The sequence below is a fragment of the Liolophura sinensis genome, chromosome 7 (assembly GCF_032854445.1).
Source record: "Liolophura sinensis isolate JHLJ2023 chromosome 7, CUHK_Ljap_v2, whole genome shotgun sequence".
Classification (NCBI taxonomy): domain Eukaryota; kingdom Metazoa; phylum Mollusca; class Polyplacophora; order Chitonida; family Chitonidae; genus Liolophura; species Liolophura sinensis.
Window position 1 is genome coordinate 31153830 of NC_088301.1, and position 22892 is coordinate 31176721.

Here is a 22892-nt window from a genome sequence, read left to right on the forward strand (position 1 = left end):
TAAAAAGTTCTGCTGCTTATAACTGTTAATCTTGTGTTGTGTGGAACTATTTAATGATCTTGTTCGGCTACTAACGACACTCTCCACACACAGTATAGATCACTGACACTGTAAAGACAGCTTGACATCACACAGTAGATATCACAAATCTGTAATAACCACTGTAACACTTGAAGTCGTCAGGCACATTTATGTACAAAAACTGCTAACTTTCTACCTGACTAGTTTACTTTTTTTTGGAACCATGGGTTTTTTTTTTTTTTTTTTTTTTGCTACACTTTTGTTACATACTTTTACATTCAGGGCTTTTTCTACACAACCTGTACAGTTAGATGATTTTAATCCTATAAATATTGAAGTCTCTCGACCTGGAAAAGCTGTCTATAAACAGAGAATACACTACCACCATTGTGAATCACATGAAACAAAAAGCGCTGACTTTGGTGAGCCGAAACATTTTAGCTTGCTCACAAGACAGTAATATTGAAAGACACAAAATATTTTGCACATATAGATTTACACACAGTGCATGAGTGTACGTTTATAAATACAGAGTAGAAGTAAATTTTGTGTAAAGCACAGGTATGAGAAACCTCTGGTTGTAAATACATGTATATCTGGTTTTGGCACATGAAGATTAAGTCCATCCATATAAAAAAAAATTAAAAAAAAAACCTTTGCTGATGAAAGGAAATGCCAACACGTTTTATACTGTTCGCTTTGATTCTTATTTAATTTCTCCCTTATACAATGGCAACTGGTTCATGATTATATACTGGTATTATGAGTACAGGAGACCAGTGACCCAGGAGTTGATCACCAACCCTTGGCAAGTTTTACTGGCACACTTTTCCAGGTGTTACATAAACTAACAACTAAAACAGTTACCATGTTATTAAATGGCAGTTTTGCCAAAACAATACTATTTGCTGCAGGAAACTTATTTCCAAGCTTGCAAAAGACAATAAATATCCAATCATAATTTGTGGTGAAAACAAATTACCAAGAAAAATTCATTTATTTATTATTAGTGATTTAATTTACTAACGTTTCTCTTCCCAAACGACATGTTCACCTTCTAATGGTTAGATGATGTAATCTACAGTAGACACTCTCATACAATCAAAGTTGTCAAAATAGTGATGAGAATTTTACAAAAATGGGCTAATATTTAATCAGTGAAAACAGAGTAATCATGCCAGCGTGATGACTGACGTTCAATGGACCACTGTTCAACGCAGCACACACATGTACAGTGTTCACAGCACAGTGTTGACTTATGCAATACAAATGCGTGTATGGAGGGAAGAGTTTTCAAAAAGACACAACCACTGCAAGGAAACATGCCCAGTGCAATCATGCAGGTAAATACACAGTGTTAAGTTTTGTTAAGGATTTACAATCCAGAAGTTTTAGTCAGAACTAAATGTCCTTCTTTGATTTTGGTTAAATCTGCTCTCAGAAACAAGCAGCTACTGTAGAACCATTTTAATTATTCACTCCCTTTAAAATGCATTTCCTGCCTACATACACAAATGATCTGGCACCCGCCTGAATTTGTGTAAATGATGTACGTATTGTACTAGGAGTACATCCCATCACAATACAAACATGCATATTTCACTATGCACATTTCCAGTCCATCCAAAAATCCCATCTTACTTACTTATGGCAGTGCCACACTACTTCGGATAGTCAAAGCTTAAAATGATGTCCCGTGAAACAGTATATGGAATGTATCTGACATTAAAGGATAGCCTAATTGCTCTACCAGTGGTTAATATAATATGTAAACCAGTATACGGGCAAACCCCAAGAAAATATAACTGAAGAAGGATTTGAATGTGGCAGCAGCAAGTACCATTTTTTAAAAGTTTTTGGTGTGAACCAACCTGGGTTTGATCCCAGGTCTCCTTCCCTTGAGGAGGGGGTCTAATCATTAGGCCACCAAAGTGATATCCGTGTTTGGTAAATAATAGTTAATGAACAATTAATACAATATAGCTACTCAAGATGAGCTATTGAAATTAGTCTACATCTGCACATCAGCCCTAAACTCATCTTCAAAACTGTGTTCAACGTTATAATCTTTTGAGATTTCCAGAATTTCATACACATGAATTGAACAAAATCATATATAAATGGGAGCGTTTAGTAAATACCTATGTCAAGCAAACCAAAAATGGTTTGGATAGTTATACTTATGCATGCACCATCACACACTGTCACATATATGCACAACTTCCCAATTCTAAATCTCTATACTGAACATTTTCACTTTCATTTACTGGTGGGCATTAAGCATAGTGGTAATTGCCTGCCATCAGATAGTTTGGAGAACTGATAAGGTCAAAAAAAAAGAAAAATAATTAAATAAGTTAAAAACAACAAAGAAAATCAAAAAAATTTTTCTTTAATATTACATGAAGACATAATAACATGGTTACCTACATTACCATAAATACAATGTATTTTGTGTGAACTGAAAAGTGCATAATTAATCTGATACTGAGCTGAAATACAAAACTTGCTGTATGGAAACTAAGTTCAATTCTTATTTCATTAAAAAAAGAAAAAAAGAGAGAGAAATAAGAGAAAATAAGGAGTACACCCCCAAAAAATTCATAGAATAAAAAAATTTTAAGTATGACAATAAACTGGTATGACAGGAAAAGGTGTTACAAGTATAAGAGAAAAAAACAGGAACCAAGCACAGAGTGGTCTAAAGTAGCAAGATAAGGAATTGAAAATAGAAAAGTATGAGAAAGCGCAAAGGGTTTTCACAAAAATATCTAGAAAAATTTGGCTAGGAGTAAATGCTAGGAGATTTAAAGAGAAAAGAGAAAGAGAAGAAAAGCAATGTTTGCTTACTTCATATAGATGTAAACAAGTTATAACAGTTGTTTAAGCAAGAGAAAAAACAACTGCATGCATATAGTGTTGCTGAAACTTTAAAGGAATCAAGGATTCCACAGCACACACAAGTCTTGACTTCCTTCTGTTCATGAAGTACAGCCAGGTTTTTGACACAGGAATCAAACTGACTAGCTGTGCAAAAGGACTGCGTAATATGTGCATGTCCTCAAATTGTGAAATGACACGCTTTTTCACATAGAAATTAGTTTTTTACGCCTGTTTGTAATCTGATACAGCATGTACTTATCTAAACTACACTCCTCACAGCAGGAGTCAAAATATATTATTTGCATAAAGTGCTAATATAAGTACACTACTGAAAATGTTATTCCTACGTACACTTCAGTATGCAATGGAATTTTCTTGGAAGATTTCTTGGAGACAAAAGTTCGAAAGATGAGAAAAACTTCTCTCTCGCTATCACTATACAATGTGTATTTCCACTTCACACTCCATGTATTTTGGTTTAATTACTACAGAACACAGTTCAAAATCATTACTGAATGCTAAAGTTTCAAACAGAAGTTGTAGTAAAAGCACTATACTCTCCCATCTCAACTGCTATCAGAAATAAATTAGAATTAAAATTAATTTAGACAAAAAAAAAAAAAAACAACCAGTTACTTTTTTAATTGTCCAAAACATCATGATTAACTTATGCACATGTGTATGTATATCACTCATTATTAGGTGTATTACCAATTTAGATAAATATCTACTGTGTATGTATGATACATTATAACCTATATGCTAAAGGTATGATTTATTGCATATACTGCCCTACCTCACTAAGAAGGTCTCGGGAAAGATTAAATTTGACCGAATCACACTTTAAAATAACTTTAATAACTGAATTCAAAATATGATGAATGGTTTGATTGTTGCAAATTTATTGTAATATTTATTATCACAATAATGATAACGTGTCAAATGGGCTGGTCTATTCTTTGTCAACTAGTACATGGGCACTTAGGCCCCTTACAAGAAAGGCTATTGCATTCTGGTAAGAGTAGTTCACTTTGATCAATGCAAGTTTTCAAAGACTTAAGTTTTCAAAGACTTAAAGTTTTTCTAACACTTGCAAAAAATATGAAATATATTTCCAAGAATGTTAATTTGCCTAAATGGTTCTGGTAGCTGCTGTGCAATGAACTATTGTGAGAGTCGTCTTTTCAAACTGTTAACATATTACACATCACAGGCGAATATGCTATGGCTATAATGATTAAGCTTGCAAATTTGGGGATGAAATGTTAAATTTGAGAAAACATAAAAATCCTTACCGGTAATACCGTGGAAAGATCCTGGTGAAAGCAATAAAGCAAATACAACATAACATGGAAGCCAAAAATTTTATATGGGCTTTCACGCAAACCAACATTCCGGTCAGGGTACAACACAAAACCGAACCATGTTCACAAGCAATCGTAGTTACACACTTTAAGTTGCAGTGATGATGCTTTCTTCTCATCTGGATAGTGTCTACAGCCAGTTTGGGTATGGATGTTCTCCGTCACTGTCATTATTCGTGCATATGTCCTTAAATATCAGACATTTAAGATGTCACACACAAACCTTTCGAGGAACTGCTGTTCACATATTTACCATACTTCAGATTCTAACATCCTACATTTATTATTTTGCCTGATATATTTCAAATATATATATATGTATATTTCTTTGAGAACTTGTATCAAACCATCTTCTTTCTTTCATTTTTACTGAAATTAAAATCTATCCAAGTGAATTTATAATGCAGTCTATAAATGACACTTGGTAATCGCACCTGAACCATAATAGAAATTTTATGTATCTTTGTGTGCATGTTGTACTTCTTTGTTAATAATTTTGACTGTTGGACAAATATCATGCAGTTCACAAAACAAACACACTTTTACCCCATCAACATAAAAGGAGGCAAATAGAAGGGAAGTATATAACACGAAAGCCAAAGATAAAATTTTAGACAGGGTCAATTTAAATTCAAAATCTGGGCACAAATAAATTCATGACACTTGGTATTTACACATACAGAAAACAGTTTATTGAAAATCTCTTGAACAATACCTACTGCTCTTATCAAGTATTGCTATTACTGTATTGGATTTGTCTCTGTCAGAAATGCTGTCAATTATTTTCATACCTTTTAACATACATGTACTACCTATTTAATTTTTTTTCAGTTGTATTTCCCATCCACAAAAATCTTTGATTACATGTAACGCATTTTTATCTTGAGAACAGGTCAAAATTTATCCGTTTTGAAACTGCTGTTTAATAATTCACAAAGTAGCCGACCTCAGCACAATTCTTCAAATTCTACTAAATTTTTTTCATGGTTCTATAATATAAAATTTCATGTTAAGAAACACGTTTATATCGTCCATGAATCAGAAACAACAAACAATTCCACAGAGACGGATAAATGTCTGTCCTCACATCCCTAAAATCCACACTTTGCAAAACAAAAATGATTTAAAAAAAAACAACTTTTGAAAGGAATTTAGTATTAACATTGTAGTGCTGGCCTCCTACCAATGGGGAACAGAAATTTCTTTATTTCTTTGACTGGCGTTCAATGCCATGTGCTTAAGACTTATGCGATGGCAATCAAGATTATGGTTGGAGGAAACCTCGGTGCCCAAGTGACCCGCCCAATATCCTGAATTTACAAAGCTGGAGGCAAATCGATAGGAGTTGGATTTGAATCGGAAACCTCAACGGAAATGGTCTTTAGCCATGACCAAGGCATTTGTTAGTTCACTAAAGTTGACAAAAAACGTATATGGACTAATCAACCAATAAAAAATCAATAATCTGAGTCATAAATTAAATTTGACTTCGGGAAATGTCACATTATTGAGATCAAAGGCTACAAAAATTGGCAACCAGTTCTGAATAGGTCAGTTACTGAAATCACACTCTTGAAGCTCTTTACAGCAAACGACCTAAGTTCAATTTACTTATTTCTGTGAAAAGACCTTGAAAAAGTCATCCTCACCAATTACCTTGTTTATTTTGTTTGCGAAACCAAATACGCAATTACCATAGATCCACAAGAAATTCAACCAGTTAAGTTTAACTTTTGATGCAATTTGAAAACAAAATTCATTTGATTTTGAAGAGTAAAATGTATTGTTCAGGTAGAGGCATATACATATGGACTTCATAGAAATTATATAATAATCTATCCAGACCAGGATATGTTTAGGATTTAGGGTATGCAGAAATACATTTATATGTCATTGCGCATGAAGACCGTTCTCCAATATTAATGTAAATGACAATGTATTACCTAGTACATGTATCTGCATGTTTTAGCATTTGGGCAACACAAATGTGTTAAATAAAAAAAAAATACCTACATTAACTATTCAATAAATGGTTTAAATTTCCCATATTTTATTGAGAAATCATATTTATATTGTTGGTATATATTCTTGTTGTGGCTGCATTAAGACAAGGCAGCTACCTGGGAAATGTAATGTACAGCAGTTCTTCAACCCTTTTATATGTTTGTAAGGTGTTTATTCAAGCATATTCTGAGGTTATTGAGAAATTAGGGTAAAAAGATAGATTGTTACAGTACATGAATCTGTAGACCTATAGAAAGAAACAACTTCTCAGATCTGTAAAAGTGAAAATTTATACAAATAATTTTGTTGAAAGGCATTTATTCATGTAAAGCTAAATACATGCAGGTATAGAGATGCATATAGCACTGTTGTATGCATTGGCAACTGACATATGTACAAGGGTATGTGTTTTTAAGGTTGTAATATATTTCTGTATAAAGGACTTTAATCAAGAAAGAAAACGTAAGATCTCACAGGTTTTCAAAAAGTTAAATTTTCCACAATAACTATGCAATAAAAAGAATATGTTAGAGAGGTTGAAGTAAAGAATACATGTGTCCCATGTTTATATGGTTAATTTTTCATTTTAAAACAATATGCATTATGCACCTTGTAAGGCATAAATATAACTACCAGTATAAAACAGTGCATAACATATATATTTGTTTGGTATATGATAAAAGCATGCTCACCAAAAATTGAAGCAAAAAAAGAAAACTCCTGTAATGATATCTAGATAACGACTAAGTTCAAAGGGATGCTACAGTGCCGAGATAAATGAAAAAACGTAAGTTTGGCTTGTGTAAGTACACAAAATTTTTAGTTTGCCTTGAAGGATTAAAGAGTCTACACACCAGGAATTTAAGGCAAAAAATCCATATTCACTAATAAAATCAACTTTAAGAAGACATCAAACCATTGTTATTCAGTGAATATCATATCGGTAATATTTATAATATTAAAAGTTTGAAAAAGTCATAATGCAACCTGATTTCTAAAATTGACGGGCTTTATTGCTGATTTTGAATGGTAACACATGCATATAGACCTGGCCGATATTTTGTGAAAGATGATTATTTGGGCTATTGTAAAAATAAAATTGCAAAATTCAAACGTATTTGCACTAATAGATTTCTTGTTAAAATCTCTGGTATGGTATTTTAGGGCTTAAAAAGTCCAAGCTGAAGTCTAAAAAAAGATTCATACAATGTAGTTTCAGAAAGTTACAGCATTTTACATCATACGTCTTGATAAAAAAATCTGTTTCAGCTCTGCATTTCCTGATATCACTGAATATGCATGTCTATATTTATGTACAATTTCAAGGAAATTCAAAAAGCCTCTCCAGAATTAATGAATATAACATGGATATAATTTTGATATTAAATGGTTGCATGTCGGTAAAATGAACTTTGACTCACAGGTTGAGTTTCATGTTTTGTTAAACTTGAGTTTTCAATATCAACTGTCGAAAAGAATATTGCAATTTGCAACATCAAATGACTACTATCTGCATAGCTTTAAAAATGTACATCTGTAATGAAAATGAGATAAACAAAAGCGGGGCTTACTTGGGTGATGTCATGAGAGCATGCGCTGTTGGACTCTGGGTACGTGAGTCTACAGACGAAGTTTCTCTAAATGATGCCACATCAGCTGCCGTCACATAGGTGATGCTGTGCAAAGAAACAAAACATTGGAAAACTTTATAGTAGTGTGTAAAACAGTGTCAGGTGTTAGGATTTCTTCTAAGACTGACAATTTAGTTTAGTCACATGTAGACCAAGTTTGTATTTTGATAGGATTCTATTTAGGAAAAGCTGTCAAGCATCTTTGTTTTCATCAGAGTATATGCTTGGGGTTATATACATATACTGTGTCTTCTTGTGGCAAAGGCTAGACCATGATGCCAAAGTGCAGCTGCCAATGAAGTATCATGCTGAAGACACCAGACATGACAGTCCACACAGTCACATTATACTGACACCGCACCAACCAGTCCTTTCTTCTTGCTCTAATCTCTCAGTGTTAAGCATCAAGCATTGCAGCAAGAAGTACCACTATGTAAGGCCTTTGGTACATGTATGACCCAATGCGGTTTGATCCCAGGTCTTCAGAATTGAAGGCGGACACACTAATCAATAGGTCACCATAGCGGTCTATGTATGAGTCAAGCTGGAATACCAAGCCAAACAAACGTCAGTGATTTCTTACAATCAAAGGCATGGGGAAGAAGCTTTGGAGCATGTTCGAAAGCGGAAAAGGAAAATTGGAATGGTTAGGCCAGTGCCTACGAAAGACCTTTAAACAACAGAACTATAAATATAGACTTTCAGAGATGAACTGAGTCTAATTTCAGCCAGGTCTGAGCATCCAGTTTCATTTTTTGTTTCAAAGTTTTTTCTTCCCCTCAAAGTGATTTTTCAACACGATCCCCAAGACAACATGAATATACATGTACATTGCATGCAGAAATCCTGTCAGATCTCTTACCTAATGTCTGTACTCAACAGTGATGCTCTTCTCAAAATGGCACGGGCTTGAGCATTAGTTATTCGTCTCATGGTTTCGTTGTTCATGCTGACAATGAAGTCGCCTGCCATAATGTTGCCATCTTTGCCAAGGGCGCCACCTTTAACAAGGGACTTTACAATGCAGCCATTGATTCCTTTATCAACAGCTTCAACAGTTAAACCTGTAACAACACAAGCAACAATTAGATCATTAACATGTTTGAAACTTTCATTTTTATTTTGAATACGTAAGATAATTGCATTAAGAAATACTTCTTATATGTGGCAATCATCAAAGAAAAAAAACAACTCTGGAATCCTGGAAACTTCTGGAACAGAAATCCTGAGGGGATTATATTCTCACATATTTTGATTTGTTTATTTGATTGGTGTTTTATGCCGTGCTCAAGAATATTTCACTTATACGACAGCGGCCAGCATTGTGGTGGGAGGAACTCCCATATTGTGACAAAATGTACGTATATTCAAGTGGAAAGAGACAGATGCACAAATGCATGCTATGCTGCCAGATTAAAAAATATTAAAGTAAATTCTTATACAAGTCTCAAATATTTAGATCCAGGTACAGCAAATACCCTAATTCTTCCAAGTTTTGGGACAGATATTAGTAGCACTGAAAGCAGAATATTACATTACATATTTCTGGAAAAGTAAAGATGTAAGCATGTTGTTTATTAGATGGTGTAACCACCAGAAAAAAGAAACTAAATATTCGTGCCACAGCTACACATGAATTGGCTAAAAAGAGCAGACCAGGCGTCCCAAAATTTAGAAGAAATAGGTTTACAACTGTAAACTGTTTACTCTGTACAATGTATAATTATAGTAAGCACACTAATTCCTCACCCTTTCCGCATATGTGCAAGTTTAAGTGCAATTTATGCACATTTTGAATTAAATTTTGGAGACACTGGCCAAGTCAAGGGCTTCACAAAAACTGCAATTTTATCAGTCTACACAGAATAATGCCTTCAAAAAATGCTTAATAAACACCTTGCAAACACATGAAAAAGTTGACAAATTACAGTAGTAAGGTACTGAAAGATTACGCAATTAAAACCAAAAACATCTGTGAATAATTTACCCCGGTTTTCCTTGCCAAGAAGCAACACTTACCTAAATGATCGTTGCCTTTTTTAATTTTTATGGTTTTTTCTAAAGATGCTGGAAGAGCGTTAGGTGAACTTGACCAGGCACGCATGAGACTGGGTGAAGCCAGCGGAGACATCCTGGGGGAGAGAGTACATGGTGTCGAGGGCGTGCTCACCGCTTTAAGGTCACTTGAGGTTATAGGTTCTGAAGACGAGGACACAGAACTGTCCATGCTCTCCGTCTTCTTGTGCATGAAATGAGACGCAAGGCTCACCTGAACAAAGGAGAAAACAAGGAGTTATACTCTGATGATAAAACCTTTTACCTGGAAAATGGTTTTTATTTCTTTGTTGTTCTATACCATATTCAGTATTGTAAAATTTAAATGATGGATGTTGGGATAAAGTGGTAAAGGACAAATCACGTACAAACTCTAAATAAGGATTTTTGATATATATTTCATTTGAGGTATACGTTGAAAGTGATAATATTTTTAGGCTAAAATTTATACAGTAGCATGTATTAATATTTACATATTTAATTGTTATTTAATACTATAATGAAAAAGTCTTTATTTCTATGACTGTGTTATGGGTGGAGGAAACTGGAAAACCCAGAATAAACCACCGACCTCTGGCAAGTTACAAACTTTCTAACATGTGATATACAGAAATACACACCATTCGGGTGTAAGACATGGTCTTCTACGAACATCAGATTGCACAAACGAGCATCTACTCCTTGTTGTCACCAAGGTGCCACAAACAGCCAGAGAACACTGCCCAGGACTGGATTTGAACCATGTGAACCCTAACAGCTATGGTTCTTTAACATGATGTGGTTCAAGTAGATATGTCTGACTCAACCTGTATATCTCCTTAATACAGGGCGTTAACTTAATCCAAAGAAGGACTACCGTCAGTTCCAGCTAGCAAGACTCTTGGGGCTGTGAGAACTGGGGCCGATACTTACCTGAATCTCCTCCTCGGGCCTCATGGCTGTTAAGTCTGCTTCCTTCTCCTGGAGTGGTGGAGGAGAGGACAGGGGCGCTGGGGGAGGAGTCTCCTGTAATACACACATAAAACACACATAAAACACACATTGCAACTACAGTTATGCAAATATCAGATGTTTTGATGGGGAAAAGAGGATAATTATCCAACTGAAAATTTGCTAATGTTGCTGTAATTCATCTGCAAGTTCCTTTAGTACTATGGTGAGAGGAAACCAGGCAGAGCCCTGGGGAAACCCACAAACCACACACAGGTTGCTGAAGACCATAACATGTACGGTCGGAGAAGAAGCCAGCATGAACTGGACTTGAACTCAAATCCACCGTATCGGTAAGAGGCTCCTTGGTCATTGTGCAATGTTGGCACACCAACCACCTTGGCCATGGAAGCCTCAGTCTTTTCCCTCATGATTTAATTTGCACAGTCTGCCAGAATCTGAAAGATCTTATGAACTTAAAGATATGTTTTGACATTTGTTTGGAAGATAGGATATGTTACAGGGAAAATGTTTCAGCTCCAAAAGCAGTATTTTATTTGCCTCCTTTGCACTTTTTTTAAATGAAATTTTTTGTCATTTATCAAGGAATCTGATAATGATCTGATTGAAAGGAACACCACTATCCAGATAGGTTTGTACCATAGTGGCTTTTGAAGAACATTTGAACAGTACAGTCATAGTAAGAAATGTTACATGTATTTGTTCCTCTAACAAGCTAACTCTAGATGTTCTCCTGTGCACATGTAATTAAATGTACATGTGCTTCTTTTTAGATCTAACATTTATTCAAACTGACCCATTTTCAATGTTTCAAAATTACTTTTCATATCTGATAAAACACAGTACATGAACTTACGCGTTTCATGCATACAAGTACACGCATATTTGTCTAATGACCTTAAACTGCAATCCATTCATCTTTTTACAAATTACCATCCACTGCACAAAGTCTACTGTATAAAAGGCTCTACAGTTTGCAGACCTACAATTATGGCTCCATGTTAGGTGTTTAGCTTTAGGTCACATCTACATTCAATGTATATGTATACGACACACTATTTTGTGAGAAAAAGACATGATCTCTGTAATACTCCACATTTTACAGAAAAAGACAATATATATAAATAAAAAACAAAAACAAAAAACATATGTAGTGTTTGAATTATTAAATTAGCTTCTATTAACTATTAATTAATTAATAATATCATAATATCATCTGGATAACTTGAACAGTGAAATACCTAATCACAATGAATCCCAGTGGTATGCACCGACATACACACCCCACCCTGTTACAGTACACCTACACCTGGTTCACCATTAAACTCCATATGCTATCAAGCAAGGAAGTATATACCACATGTATCACACCTAGCTACTAACTTTAAAGTCTTTGGCTGGAGTCCAATTAAGTCTCTTCCTCAAGTTTATATGGGGCAGATGTTCTTACAAGACTACATTAGCTGGGTCCAAAAGTCAGTTTAACTTCTTAGTCAAGGTCTATAGCCATTGTTGTTCACATTACATTTTTCTGCTTCTGGCTGACCAGGAAATTAAACAGGAAAACCATATGAAGCTCCATATATTATTTATTTATTTATTTGATTGGTGTTTTACACCGTACTCAAGAATATTTCACTTATACGACGGCGGCCAGCATTATGGTGGGAGGAAACCGGACAGAGCCTGGGGGAAACCCACGGCCATCCGCAGGTTGCTGACAGACCTTCCCACGTACTCGATATAATAATCTGTCTTGTTATAGTTAGCTGGAGATCCGCCAGATACTAGGATTGTACTGCATGAGGAGATCACATACATGTGATGCCACATGTAAAATACCACTACCTGCATCTGTATCCACCACAGCACTGTCCACAAACAGTTTTTAACTGGAAACAGGATAGTTGTTGCCATCAAAACATCCGTAAACAAATACCCCTGCACATTCATTAACATGTAATTCCATCTTCTGCAGTCATGTAATGCAAGAATGCATGAACATACAGATCCTCTGAAATAATGTAATTCTTCAACCTTTTCACAAGTTCGGAAGGTGTTTATTCAGGCAAATTCCGAAGGCATTATTCTGTGTTGACTACTAACATGAAACTTTTTGTCAAGCCCTGAAACAGGCAAATCCAACCAATGTAGTTTTGTCCCGAAAAACAAATGAAAAATGTGCATAAATTGCACTGAAAGCTGCTCTTCCTGTGCGAAAAGGTTCACCAATTAGGGTAGGTAATGAATACATCCTGTTCACAGCAACATATAAAAACCTTCAAGTGGACTGTACATATAGGCTTAATAAAGCAAGAAACCCCAGTATGTACCCAAGGAACTATAGAAACTTCCCCACCTAAACCTGAAGGTGCACATAATCCAACAGGCGCTGCACATCAATGATTACAGACTAGAGAGCTTGGAAACAAGGTGTGTGCTATTATGTGACAAGCATGAATATATCAGTCCCCATACATCTTGGAGAATGCTTGTCAGACTAGGTTATAGTTAAGTGTCAACACCTTGATGCTCATATACAGCTAGAAACTAACAAACAACATGCAATACCAATGTGATCATATTACATATAACAAATGAATGGTTAATGGAAATCACATATCCAATTACATGTACAATAACTACACCACAAAATAATGATAGCCCTATTCAATACTGGCATGTCATATTTTCAATGGCCAAGAATCCTTCACAAATGACCCCTTCATTAACATCTGCCCAGTAGCAATTTATGTACTGTACATGTGTTTTTCCTTTGTATATAAAGAATCATGAATGCTGATTTTCAAGAAACATTTCTCAAGGATGAGACAGACACTTGGATGAAAAAGAGGAAACTAGACAGCATACTCATAATTTGGACATTTTTAGCATTTCTGAATTAAATTCTGAACATTTTTCTGCTGCATTTTTTGCATAAACAGAAAGGAACTCCACCAAAAAGAAGAAAAATCTCATGCCTGATTTCTGTTAAAGCCCAAAATATAAATGTCCAAAACAGAATTACTTCAGGACAGAAGGACTTCAGAGTATATGTTTAGACTTACATTATCATACATGTATGTATACATGTGTAAAGGTTTGGGTAAATCCATGTGGCCTGTCTGAAGCAGAAATCAGGGGGCAGGGGCAGGAGGAATGTACATGTGACATATACTGTACCTGTGTTGCTTGACATAAACACTGGCACAAGCCAGCGTACATGTACATATCAATATCAACACTACACATGAATATTGCATAGCCTCAGCATGTTTTCATTACATGCCTGGTAATGATGTTTCTGTGTAAGTGCCATAAATTATTGCTACATGTATATCCCATGACCGTCCTATGCACACAGACCAAAATCAATGATGTTTCATACAAAGAATGTTTAACATATGTAATGCAAAATGTGTAGGTTGAAGGGAAGGGGAAGATTTATAGAAGGAATAATTAGCTGTCATTTGTGTCATTTACGTCTTCGAACGGTCTTATTACAAAGGGATTAAGATTACCAGTGAGATCAACCCTAAGATTTCATGTTAGTCACATTAGAGGGGTTTTCGAAACAGCTTCAAGACAATTCAGTTGAGTAACATTTACCTGTCCTTTCGAGTGAAACTCCAAAATAAATTTAGGTTTTGGTGGCACAGGAGGTGGTGTATTCTCATGACTGCGTGACATTTTTTCCACCGGTACTGACAATAGATTGGTCTTCGTGTAAGACTGAGCCTCCAAGCTCTTCCGAGGGCTGGGAGACTGTTTGGCTGTGGCCTGCACTGTTCTTAGCAGTGAATAGGGTTTAGGGGCAGTTGCAGGTTTGGCCAGAATGACAGGGGTTCGTAACTCAGATTCGACTTGCTCATCTGGTGAAGAGTGGCCAGAACGCTGTTGACAAGAAATGCAGATCTGCAGGTAAATTGTCCCAAATACTGAACATGGAATTGGTTCTCCTAGCGATGCAGTGTTGCTGTTTGCACAAGGCAACATGTTGCAAAGGACAAAATCAGAGGCATATGATACATATCATCCACCTGTAAGTTGCATGGCAGCACCAAATACCAGATGTGGGCCATTAGAACAATCAACAAGACTTGCAAGGCTAAACTTCCGAGCAAAGATTTTTTTTTTCAGATTATTCAATACAATGAAGTACATCATCGTGAGCTTGTAAGCAACAGTCTGTTCATAATGTCCTTGCTTTAATTATCATTCTACATTTACTTGTTACCATGATATCAAAATATCTTTAAGTTAACTTTAGAAACTAACCAAACATTCATGTTCATGATAAGTTCAAGTGAAATTTGTTACTTGTTACAAGAGAAGTAGTAAAATTTAATAAGTAACATAAAATGTACATCAGTAAATGTAAAATTTTATACATTGCCTCCACCTGATATTGAGTGCGTATGTATAACTGGGGGGTATTGAGAATTGGCAAGGAAGGGTGTATTATCAAGGGAGACATACAATCTCTAGCTAATTGGGGTACATGTAAGTAAGGTGGTGCGAGAACATGCACAAGTTAATGTAAAATACAATTTACCATATCATAACATTTTAAAAATAGAAACAAATTTGATAGAAGATCATTAAATGATACAGTCTTAATGCCACAACAGCAATATTGGAGGCATTTTGTGGTGATTATGCATACAGAGTTGATTTTAAAGTTACTTCTGGGGCTCAACAATGGAGAATGATTATTTTTATTTTCAGATAGTATAAACTATGAGAACCTTTTCAGACAATTGTGTCATCCAGGATGAGAAATTGTTACATCCTATGAAACTCTGAAGTTGATCACAATAATGAAAATAAAATTTCAAATTCAAGAATTATCTGTATATCTTCTGGTTTATATTACTTATTCCGGAAGATCTCAAGTAACATACATGTGAAAAGATTTAGGAATTTGCTGCATGAAATCATACATAAAAAATTAAAATAAATAAAATTTGACTTTGAACAGAATTCTGCAAAACTTATTAACTGTTGTAATAATCCTGTTATGAAATATATACAGCTATACATCTTCAAGTGCAGTGCAGTGAAATTTCATAATACCAATATATCAGGTAAATGTGCCCAGTGCAAACTGGAGGATTACTACAGACTGTACTCTGAACTAGTCAACTAGGGTAGTATGGGGTGTAGATGTATGAAGTCAAACAGGCAGGGATCTCCAGAGCCCAGAGGTTGAAAAGATGGGGTGAGGAAAAGCCTGAACGGAAATAATGTTGACAAACGTTAGAAGTGAAAGATTACCCAAAAATGAGTAAGTGTCAGTTAATGTTTGTTTGTACGATTGGGGTTTCAATTCTATGGTGGGCTTTTTGGACCATTGTAGGTGTCAATGACATTACAAAATGTATTTCTCACCCCAATAGCATATTTAACGCTGAAAAAACTGTCAGCACTGGCAACCAGCATCATCAATATGGTACATGTAGATAAAGCCCACCATAAAATCATGCATTTAACAGCATTTTATTTACTGAAAAACAATGAAGAAAAAAAAACCAGACAAAATAAGGAACAAATAAAACATAAAAAAAAATTTTGAATATAGTTTTCAATGGTATTTCATAATCATTAATACTTTTCATCAGGGTCTATTCTTTCACTTTTATATAACAGGAAAGCAATCAGAGCTTGCAAAGATATATGTCCCCCCTCCCCGTAAGAAAAATATAAATATACCACAATCAGCCATTGCGCAGTATTAATATCTTTTTCACAGATTGAGTGTACCTTTGTGCAAATACACAGTCTGCATAAGATGCAGAAACAAAACAAAAACGTAAGGATTCATTAAAGTAGAATTCTTTAGCAATCGCCTTGCCAATGCCTTGAACCACTCGGCCACAGAGGGTCCTGGAGAAATTTTACAAGTATGCCATATCATACCCTAGATACCCATATATTTTGCCATATGTATACATATATATATATATATATATATATATATATATATATATATATATATGGTAAAGTCCAGCAACTTCTCAAAAAATTAAAATGCGAAAAAATAGTCTGACAATGCATAACTTCCTATATGCCATATGATACCAGAGTTATGTCCCATATACAGATCAAAATATATCCAGCAAAAATTTGCTAATGAATGGACCTGAAATTTTTAAAAGTGTGATTCCCTTGACTATGTATTGCCAGCTAAGAATATGTCAGGTTTGAGGCATTACTAAGGTTCCAATTATGGGCACACCGATAAGAAAATATCCAGCTTTCTTATTTATTTCATTGGTGTTTTACGCCGTACTCAAGAATATTTCACTTATACGTCGGCGGCCAGCATTATAGTGGGAGGAAACCGGGCAAAGACCGGGGGGAAACCCACAACCATCCGCAGGTTGCTAACAGACCTTCCCACATATGGCTGGAGAGGAAGCCAGCATGAGCTGGACTTGAGCTCACAGCAACCGCAATGGTGAGAGGCTCCCAGCTTTCTGGTTACGGATTTGTGTTAGACTTTGTATCATACATCTTCTAATTCATTAGGCGGTGGTGAATGATTGACTGACATATCACTTGTTTCTCAACCTCTTGTAGCCTATAGTTTTTCTTATGATACAGATATTTCCCTCTATTGAAAAGGCTATAGGAACATACTGTACCATGTTGAAAAAAATTTGCTTTATGACCAAATATCAAAGATGTGAAGCTTTAATAGGAATAATTTACATGGAACTTAACATACCAATTTCATCTGCATTATGCTTCCTCAAGACCAATCTACACTCACACGTAGTTTCTATTTTCTACACCTCAGATCTGATCATGTAATATTCATTATACAAGTGCTTGAGTATACATGTACTTAAATATCAACAGGTAACTCATTACAGACTTTCATGGTTGGAACGCAACACACAGAACTCTACATGAGTGGGTGTGTAAAACACTACTTAATGATAATATCCCATGGATATGGAAACATGATGCCATGTGACAGTTACCACCATTTGTATTGTCAGGGACATTATTCATTCCAATAAGGAAGTCTGGTGGCATTTCCCGGTAAAATATCACATATTCATGGCAGCCAATCAGTATTAAGGTTATTTACTTCCCCATCAAGACACATAGTCTCCATAAAACAGGTATATTGCCTTCCTTATGCAACCTGGAAGAGCTTAAAATAGTGACACCAGTAGAGGTTATATTAACAACACTTCCAGGGTCTGTCCCTCCACACAGTTCTCAATACAATACTGTGTAGGGCACATTAAGAAGAAGAAAAAAAAAAAGTCATCCTGCCCAGCACACACCGCCAATTTGGTATGTATTCCAAGACGAAGGAACCCACTCCCCCCCAAAAAAACAAAACGCTAAACACAACTGATTAATGCATGGTTAAAACAAAACTCAAGAATTTTTAATTATATGACAGCTGTCAGTTATATGGCTTGAGAAAACTGGGGTGCCTAGGGTAAACCACCAATCTCTGGCAAGTTACTGACAACAAAATGTCCAATGTGAGAGGCATAAATTTGTACACCATATTGGTCGAAAATAAGTGGTTTTCCATGATGTTGGATGGTACAAACTGCCTCATAAGCACAGCTGATCATTGACTGTCACCAAGGCCACATGAACAATGAGAGCCAGGGAATACCAGGAAAAGCTGAGTTGAGCCACCACCTAATTTGTCTTAACAACTGAAAGAACATCTTGAACATGACCTGCACACAAAGCAAAATAGTTTGAAACTAAGTAGAACAAGCCCAAACAAATGAATTATTTCTATTCCTACTCTACCTTGCATGTGATAGTTAGTGCTGGGTTAAAAGTTTATCTATGTTAATGTGTACAGAGTACATGGGTTATAGGCATTCAGGGGAAAAGCTCAAACATGTCAATGTGCACAATAAACCTGTGTATCAAGAGGATAGTGAAAGATACCTCGTCCGGTGCTGCTTCTCTCATTTGATAGTTCACAGCCACTTCTGATGGTTCCACTAACGGAGACGTCCTCGCAGGTTGAAAGGGTGGAGGCTGCTCACTCAGGTCATCATCCCACACAGGCTGAATACTTGAAAACTGTTCCACATCACCAGTTACAGAACTGTCCATTATGGAAGCTTGGTCCTCGCAAGGCAAGGCAGTCCCTGAAACCCCTTCTTCTCCAGGAGCATGAAGTAATGTTTGGGAAGTAAAAGAATGCCTCTTTGTAGACTCTGATAAGTCTTCTCTCGACAGGTTCTCCTCAAAAGCTCTCTCTAAGTCCAGCTCAGCGATCATATTAGTCTCTGGTTCGGAGTCTGAACTCAGTATCAAAGGAGAGTAAACTTTTGGGAAATCAGGGAGAGCTGGTGACAAAGCTGGCCCGGAGATTTCCCCATCACTTGTGTCTTTACCCTGATTCACCTCTGTGTTTATACTCAACACGGGAGCACCCTCAACATTGGTGCTTAAGGCAGGGGTCTGAACAGAAAGACAGAATGATGGCCACACAACACACAGCATTCAGCAATATGCAATCAACATGCTTGGCTTTCTCTCTTAACAACAGTAACCCTGGTACAAGAATCATGAAGCTGCATTGAAGTCAAAAAAGGTTTAGTCTTAACCTAATTATTAATTAACTTCCATTTCAACTTGAAGGCTAATTTTCAATATTGTTACCAAAGTCTATAAGGACTCGGGTATTGATCAGAGTGCTCTTCACACTTTGAAATGAAAACTGAGGCTGGTATAAGTCTTAAAGACAGCTTCATGGTCCCGTGGCATGGCATGATAGCATTTTTGGGGTCATTTTAAGCCCTTTTTCACCAGACAATAGCAGATTAACAGGAAGGTTTTAATCAAAATTTTTAAAACACACAAAAAATGCAAATGAGTATCATGCATCACAAAACAAATTCAGCATATTTCTTGTACATGACACTTTGTATTCTTACCTCTGGACTTTCGTGTAAGCTTTCTGGTATTGGTAACGGTTTGGCAACCCCAATTCGTACAAGTCCCTTGGGAGCTCCCTTAAGAGCTTGCACAGCCTGATCTAAAGTGGCATTCTCCAGGTTGACTTCTCCAACAAAGATCAGTCGATCTCCAGGTACCAATCGGCCATCTTGTTGTGCAACTCCCCCTGGCACCAGACTTCGAATAACTATCACTGTATCTGATGGATTCATGGGGTCCTGAAAAAGTAATACTCAGCCTTAAATAACTAAGGCATCAGCCAGTTTCAGAGAGCATAACCTGAAACAATTAGTATCTTATCTCCCAATTTCACAGATCCTAAAAGAATGAAACCAGCCCTCAAACAGTCATTAGAGCATCTCAGGCTTTAACTGCCAAGATATAAATAAAAAAAACGACAAATACAAAAATTTAAGAATCCTGACACTGTCTTTTTCTGTGAATTTGTGGGTCTCTGAAATAAATATTAAATGTTTTGTGGCAGGGCGATTCCATGCCGCGACTGAAGCATCATGCTGGAGGCACCAGACATGACACCCAGCAGGCACCAGACATGACAGCCCGTCCAGTCAAATTATACTCACACCAGGCCAATCAGTCCTGTTTCCTTGCTCGCACCTCTCAGTGCTGAGCATTATGAGGCAGCAACAAGTGGGTGAACAATGAAAGGCGATTGAGTGAGTGAGTGCTTGGGTTTTAACGTCGTACTTAATGATTTTTCAGTCATATGACGACGAAGGAGTCTTTAGGGTGTATGTAATGTGCCTCCTTGTTGCAGGACGGATTTCCACATGGGTCAACCAGTCGTTGCACAATCCCCTTAATGCTGAATGCCAAGCGAAGATGTTTCCAACTTTTAAAAGGTGTTAGGTGTGACCCCCACCCAGGATTGACCCTGGACCTACTTCCCCCAAAGCAAACGCTCTACCAACTGTGCTATCTAGTCCGGTCGTAAAGTCACTGAATAATAAGGGTGTAACATGTACATGTACATATCCATATAAACGTTAACTAACATGTGCCTTTAAATTGTCACTTAACTTAAATAGGAGGGCAGTTTATTACAAGACAGGTAAAACAATATATCAAACATTAACTGTCAAACGCCTGAGCCCTGATTACTTTCAGACTTCACAGGAGATCTCAGTGCCCGATCTTACCTGATAGTCTAGAATGCTAAAGCCAAGTCCCTTATCACCTTTGGTGAGTTCTATGACCACTGGTTCACTACTCCACATGGCTAAGCCTGTCAGTGGTTCCAGTGACCTGGACTTCATCTTGTTAAGCGAGTTCTGGACAGCAGTATGGTCAGGAGAGGACAAGGCCATCTCGGACTTGGACTTGACCAGTCGGTCATACATGGGCGCTGAACTGGCCTGCACTCCGGTGTAGAATGACGAGGTAAAGAACTTATCGTCTTTGTTTTGTGCATAGGTTTCTGGGGCAGGTTTCTGTCTTCTGGCACACACGATCCGAACATGGCGTGGCAGCTCCTTCAGAATGCTAACCACTTCTACATGGTTCAACCCGAGCAGGCGTTTACCATTAACCTGGACGGAGGAAAAATGTGTGATACTTCAGTGACAATGTCCTAATACAACTTTGTATACTAACTGGACCAGATTACCATTAAATACACTTTTTTCTCATGTACTTGTAGTCAGTAGGTTTACATGAATGTTTTCAGGTAACACTTACAGGTAAAACCTAAAATTTTCCCCATGACTATGTTGCTCATGTTGTGTTATTTTGAGTATTCCACTGATCTTAGAAAGGTGTATATAGTAATATTTTATAACATTTATTTAAGTTTAAGAATGCACTTTTGAGTTTCAAATTTTAGGTCATTATCATATATTAAAACTAGATATTACATATCCCGTGATGAAAAACATGAAATAGTATACTTTAGTTTAGCTGGACAGGCAGCCCCCCATCCCAAACACACATTTCCCAGGTGTAAAAAAACAGCCAAATGTTAAGGTCATTACCTCCAAGAGTTCATCTCCACTCTGAAGTCTGCCATTAAGTCCCACAGGTCCCTGGGGCAGGATGGAGCGGATGTAATGGTGGGGACGCACCTCCACACCATTCTCCACATCCACTGTTCCCTCCAGGCTTATCCCTAGCCCACCACCATCTTGGAATTTGGACAACTGAGCCACCTGATAAGCAAATCAAGATACACATTTACAGTACAGTGTGTTTTCAAATCCAATCTTACCAATCTGCATAAGTATAGATGCAGGAGAATGACTTCCTACATGTCCTAGATGAGCCTGGAGATAAACAAAATCTCCATAACATCACAACATCATACTTGTATTTAAGCATTAACCAATTCTGTCTACATTTCATTCATAAATACAGCAAGTAGAATGAACAGGACATTGCCAGCCTTGAGCAGAAGAGTTATCAACGCTGTCATAGTTGTACTGCTGCATCACTAAAGTACTCAGCTGAAGACACTAGACATGACATCTCAACCACAATGTGTAAAGAATAGTATATTTAGTTCTTCTTATAAGTCAATTTGGGACTAAGGTGGATCCTGTAAATATCTGGACACATAAACAGTCGCTCTTCGGCCACATTATAAACTTTATCATTAAGTCAAATGATGGTGCAGTCAAACAAAACAGTATGGCAGTGATCTTGAAATCAAATGATGATGGTCAAGTTATTATGTACAGTTTTATGTTAAACTGTCTGGTCATTCACTATGAAACGAAATTTACACAAAAGAAAAAATGTACTACCAACAGCAAACATGGACCTGGACCAATTATCAGATTAAGACGTACTAACAAACCTTACCGTCACTTCAAAATCTTCCCCAACAATAGGTTCCCAACAGGCCTTGATGGCAGCTTCCACATCTGGCAGCAGATCACCACCTGAAACAATTTATTTGATTTATTTTATTTGATTGTTATTTAATGTCATACTCAAGAATAGTTCACCCATTTTAAACAGTACAGTCAGTCAGGTTTATTGATGGAGAAAACTGAATGACTCTGGTATAAAC

General features: G+C 36.5%; 1 protein-coding gene across 6 annotated transcripts in view; it reads right to left on the reverse strand.

Annotated features, from left to right (window-relative positions):
- The window catches only part of LOC135470011 (multiple PDZ domain protein-like), a 120644-nt gene that overhangs the window by 33118 nt on the left and 64634 nt on the right, over positions 1–22892 (reverse strand). For 3 of the 6 annotated variants that reach the window (XM_064748693.1, XM_064748696.1, XM_064748697.1), the window contains 11 exons: positions 22682–22761; positions 21856–22029; positions 21025–21414; positions 19843–20082; positions 18845–19366; positions 14519–14803; positions 10871–10963; positions 9923–10172; positions 8766–8967; positions 7844–7948; positions 4200–4220 (listed from right to left, as the gene is read on the reverse strand). In XM_064748693.1, coding sequence (XP_064604763.1) covers positions 4200–4220; positions 7844–7948; positions 8766–8967; positions 9923–10172; positions 10871–10963; positions 14519–14803; positions 18845–19366; positions 19843–20082; positions 21025–21414; positions 21856–22029; positions 22682–22761 — 2362 coding nt within the window. The remainder of the gene's footprint in view (positions 1–4199; positions 4221–7843; positions 7949–8765; positions 8968–9922; positions 10173–10870; positions 10964–14518; positions 14804–18844; positions 19367–19842; positions 20083–21024; positions 21415–21855; positions 22030–22681; positions 22762–22892) is intronic. The other 3 variants (XM_064748695.1, XM_064748694.1, XM_064748698.1) reach the window with 3 other exon arrangements.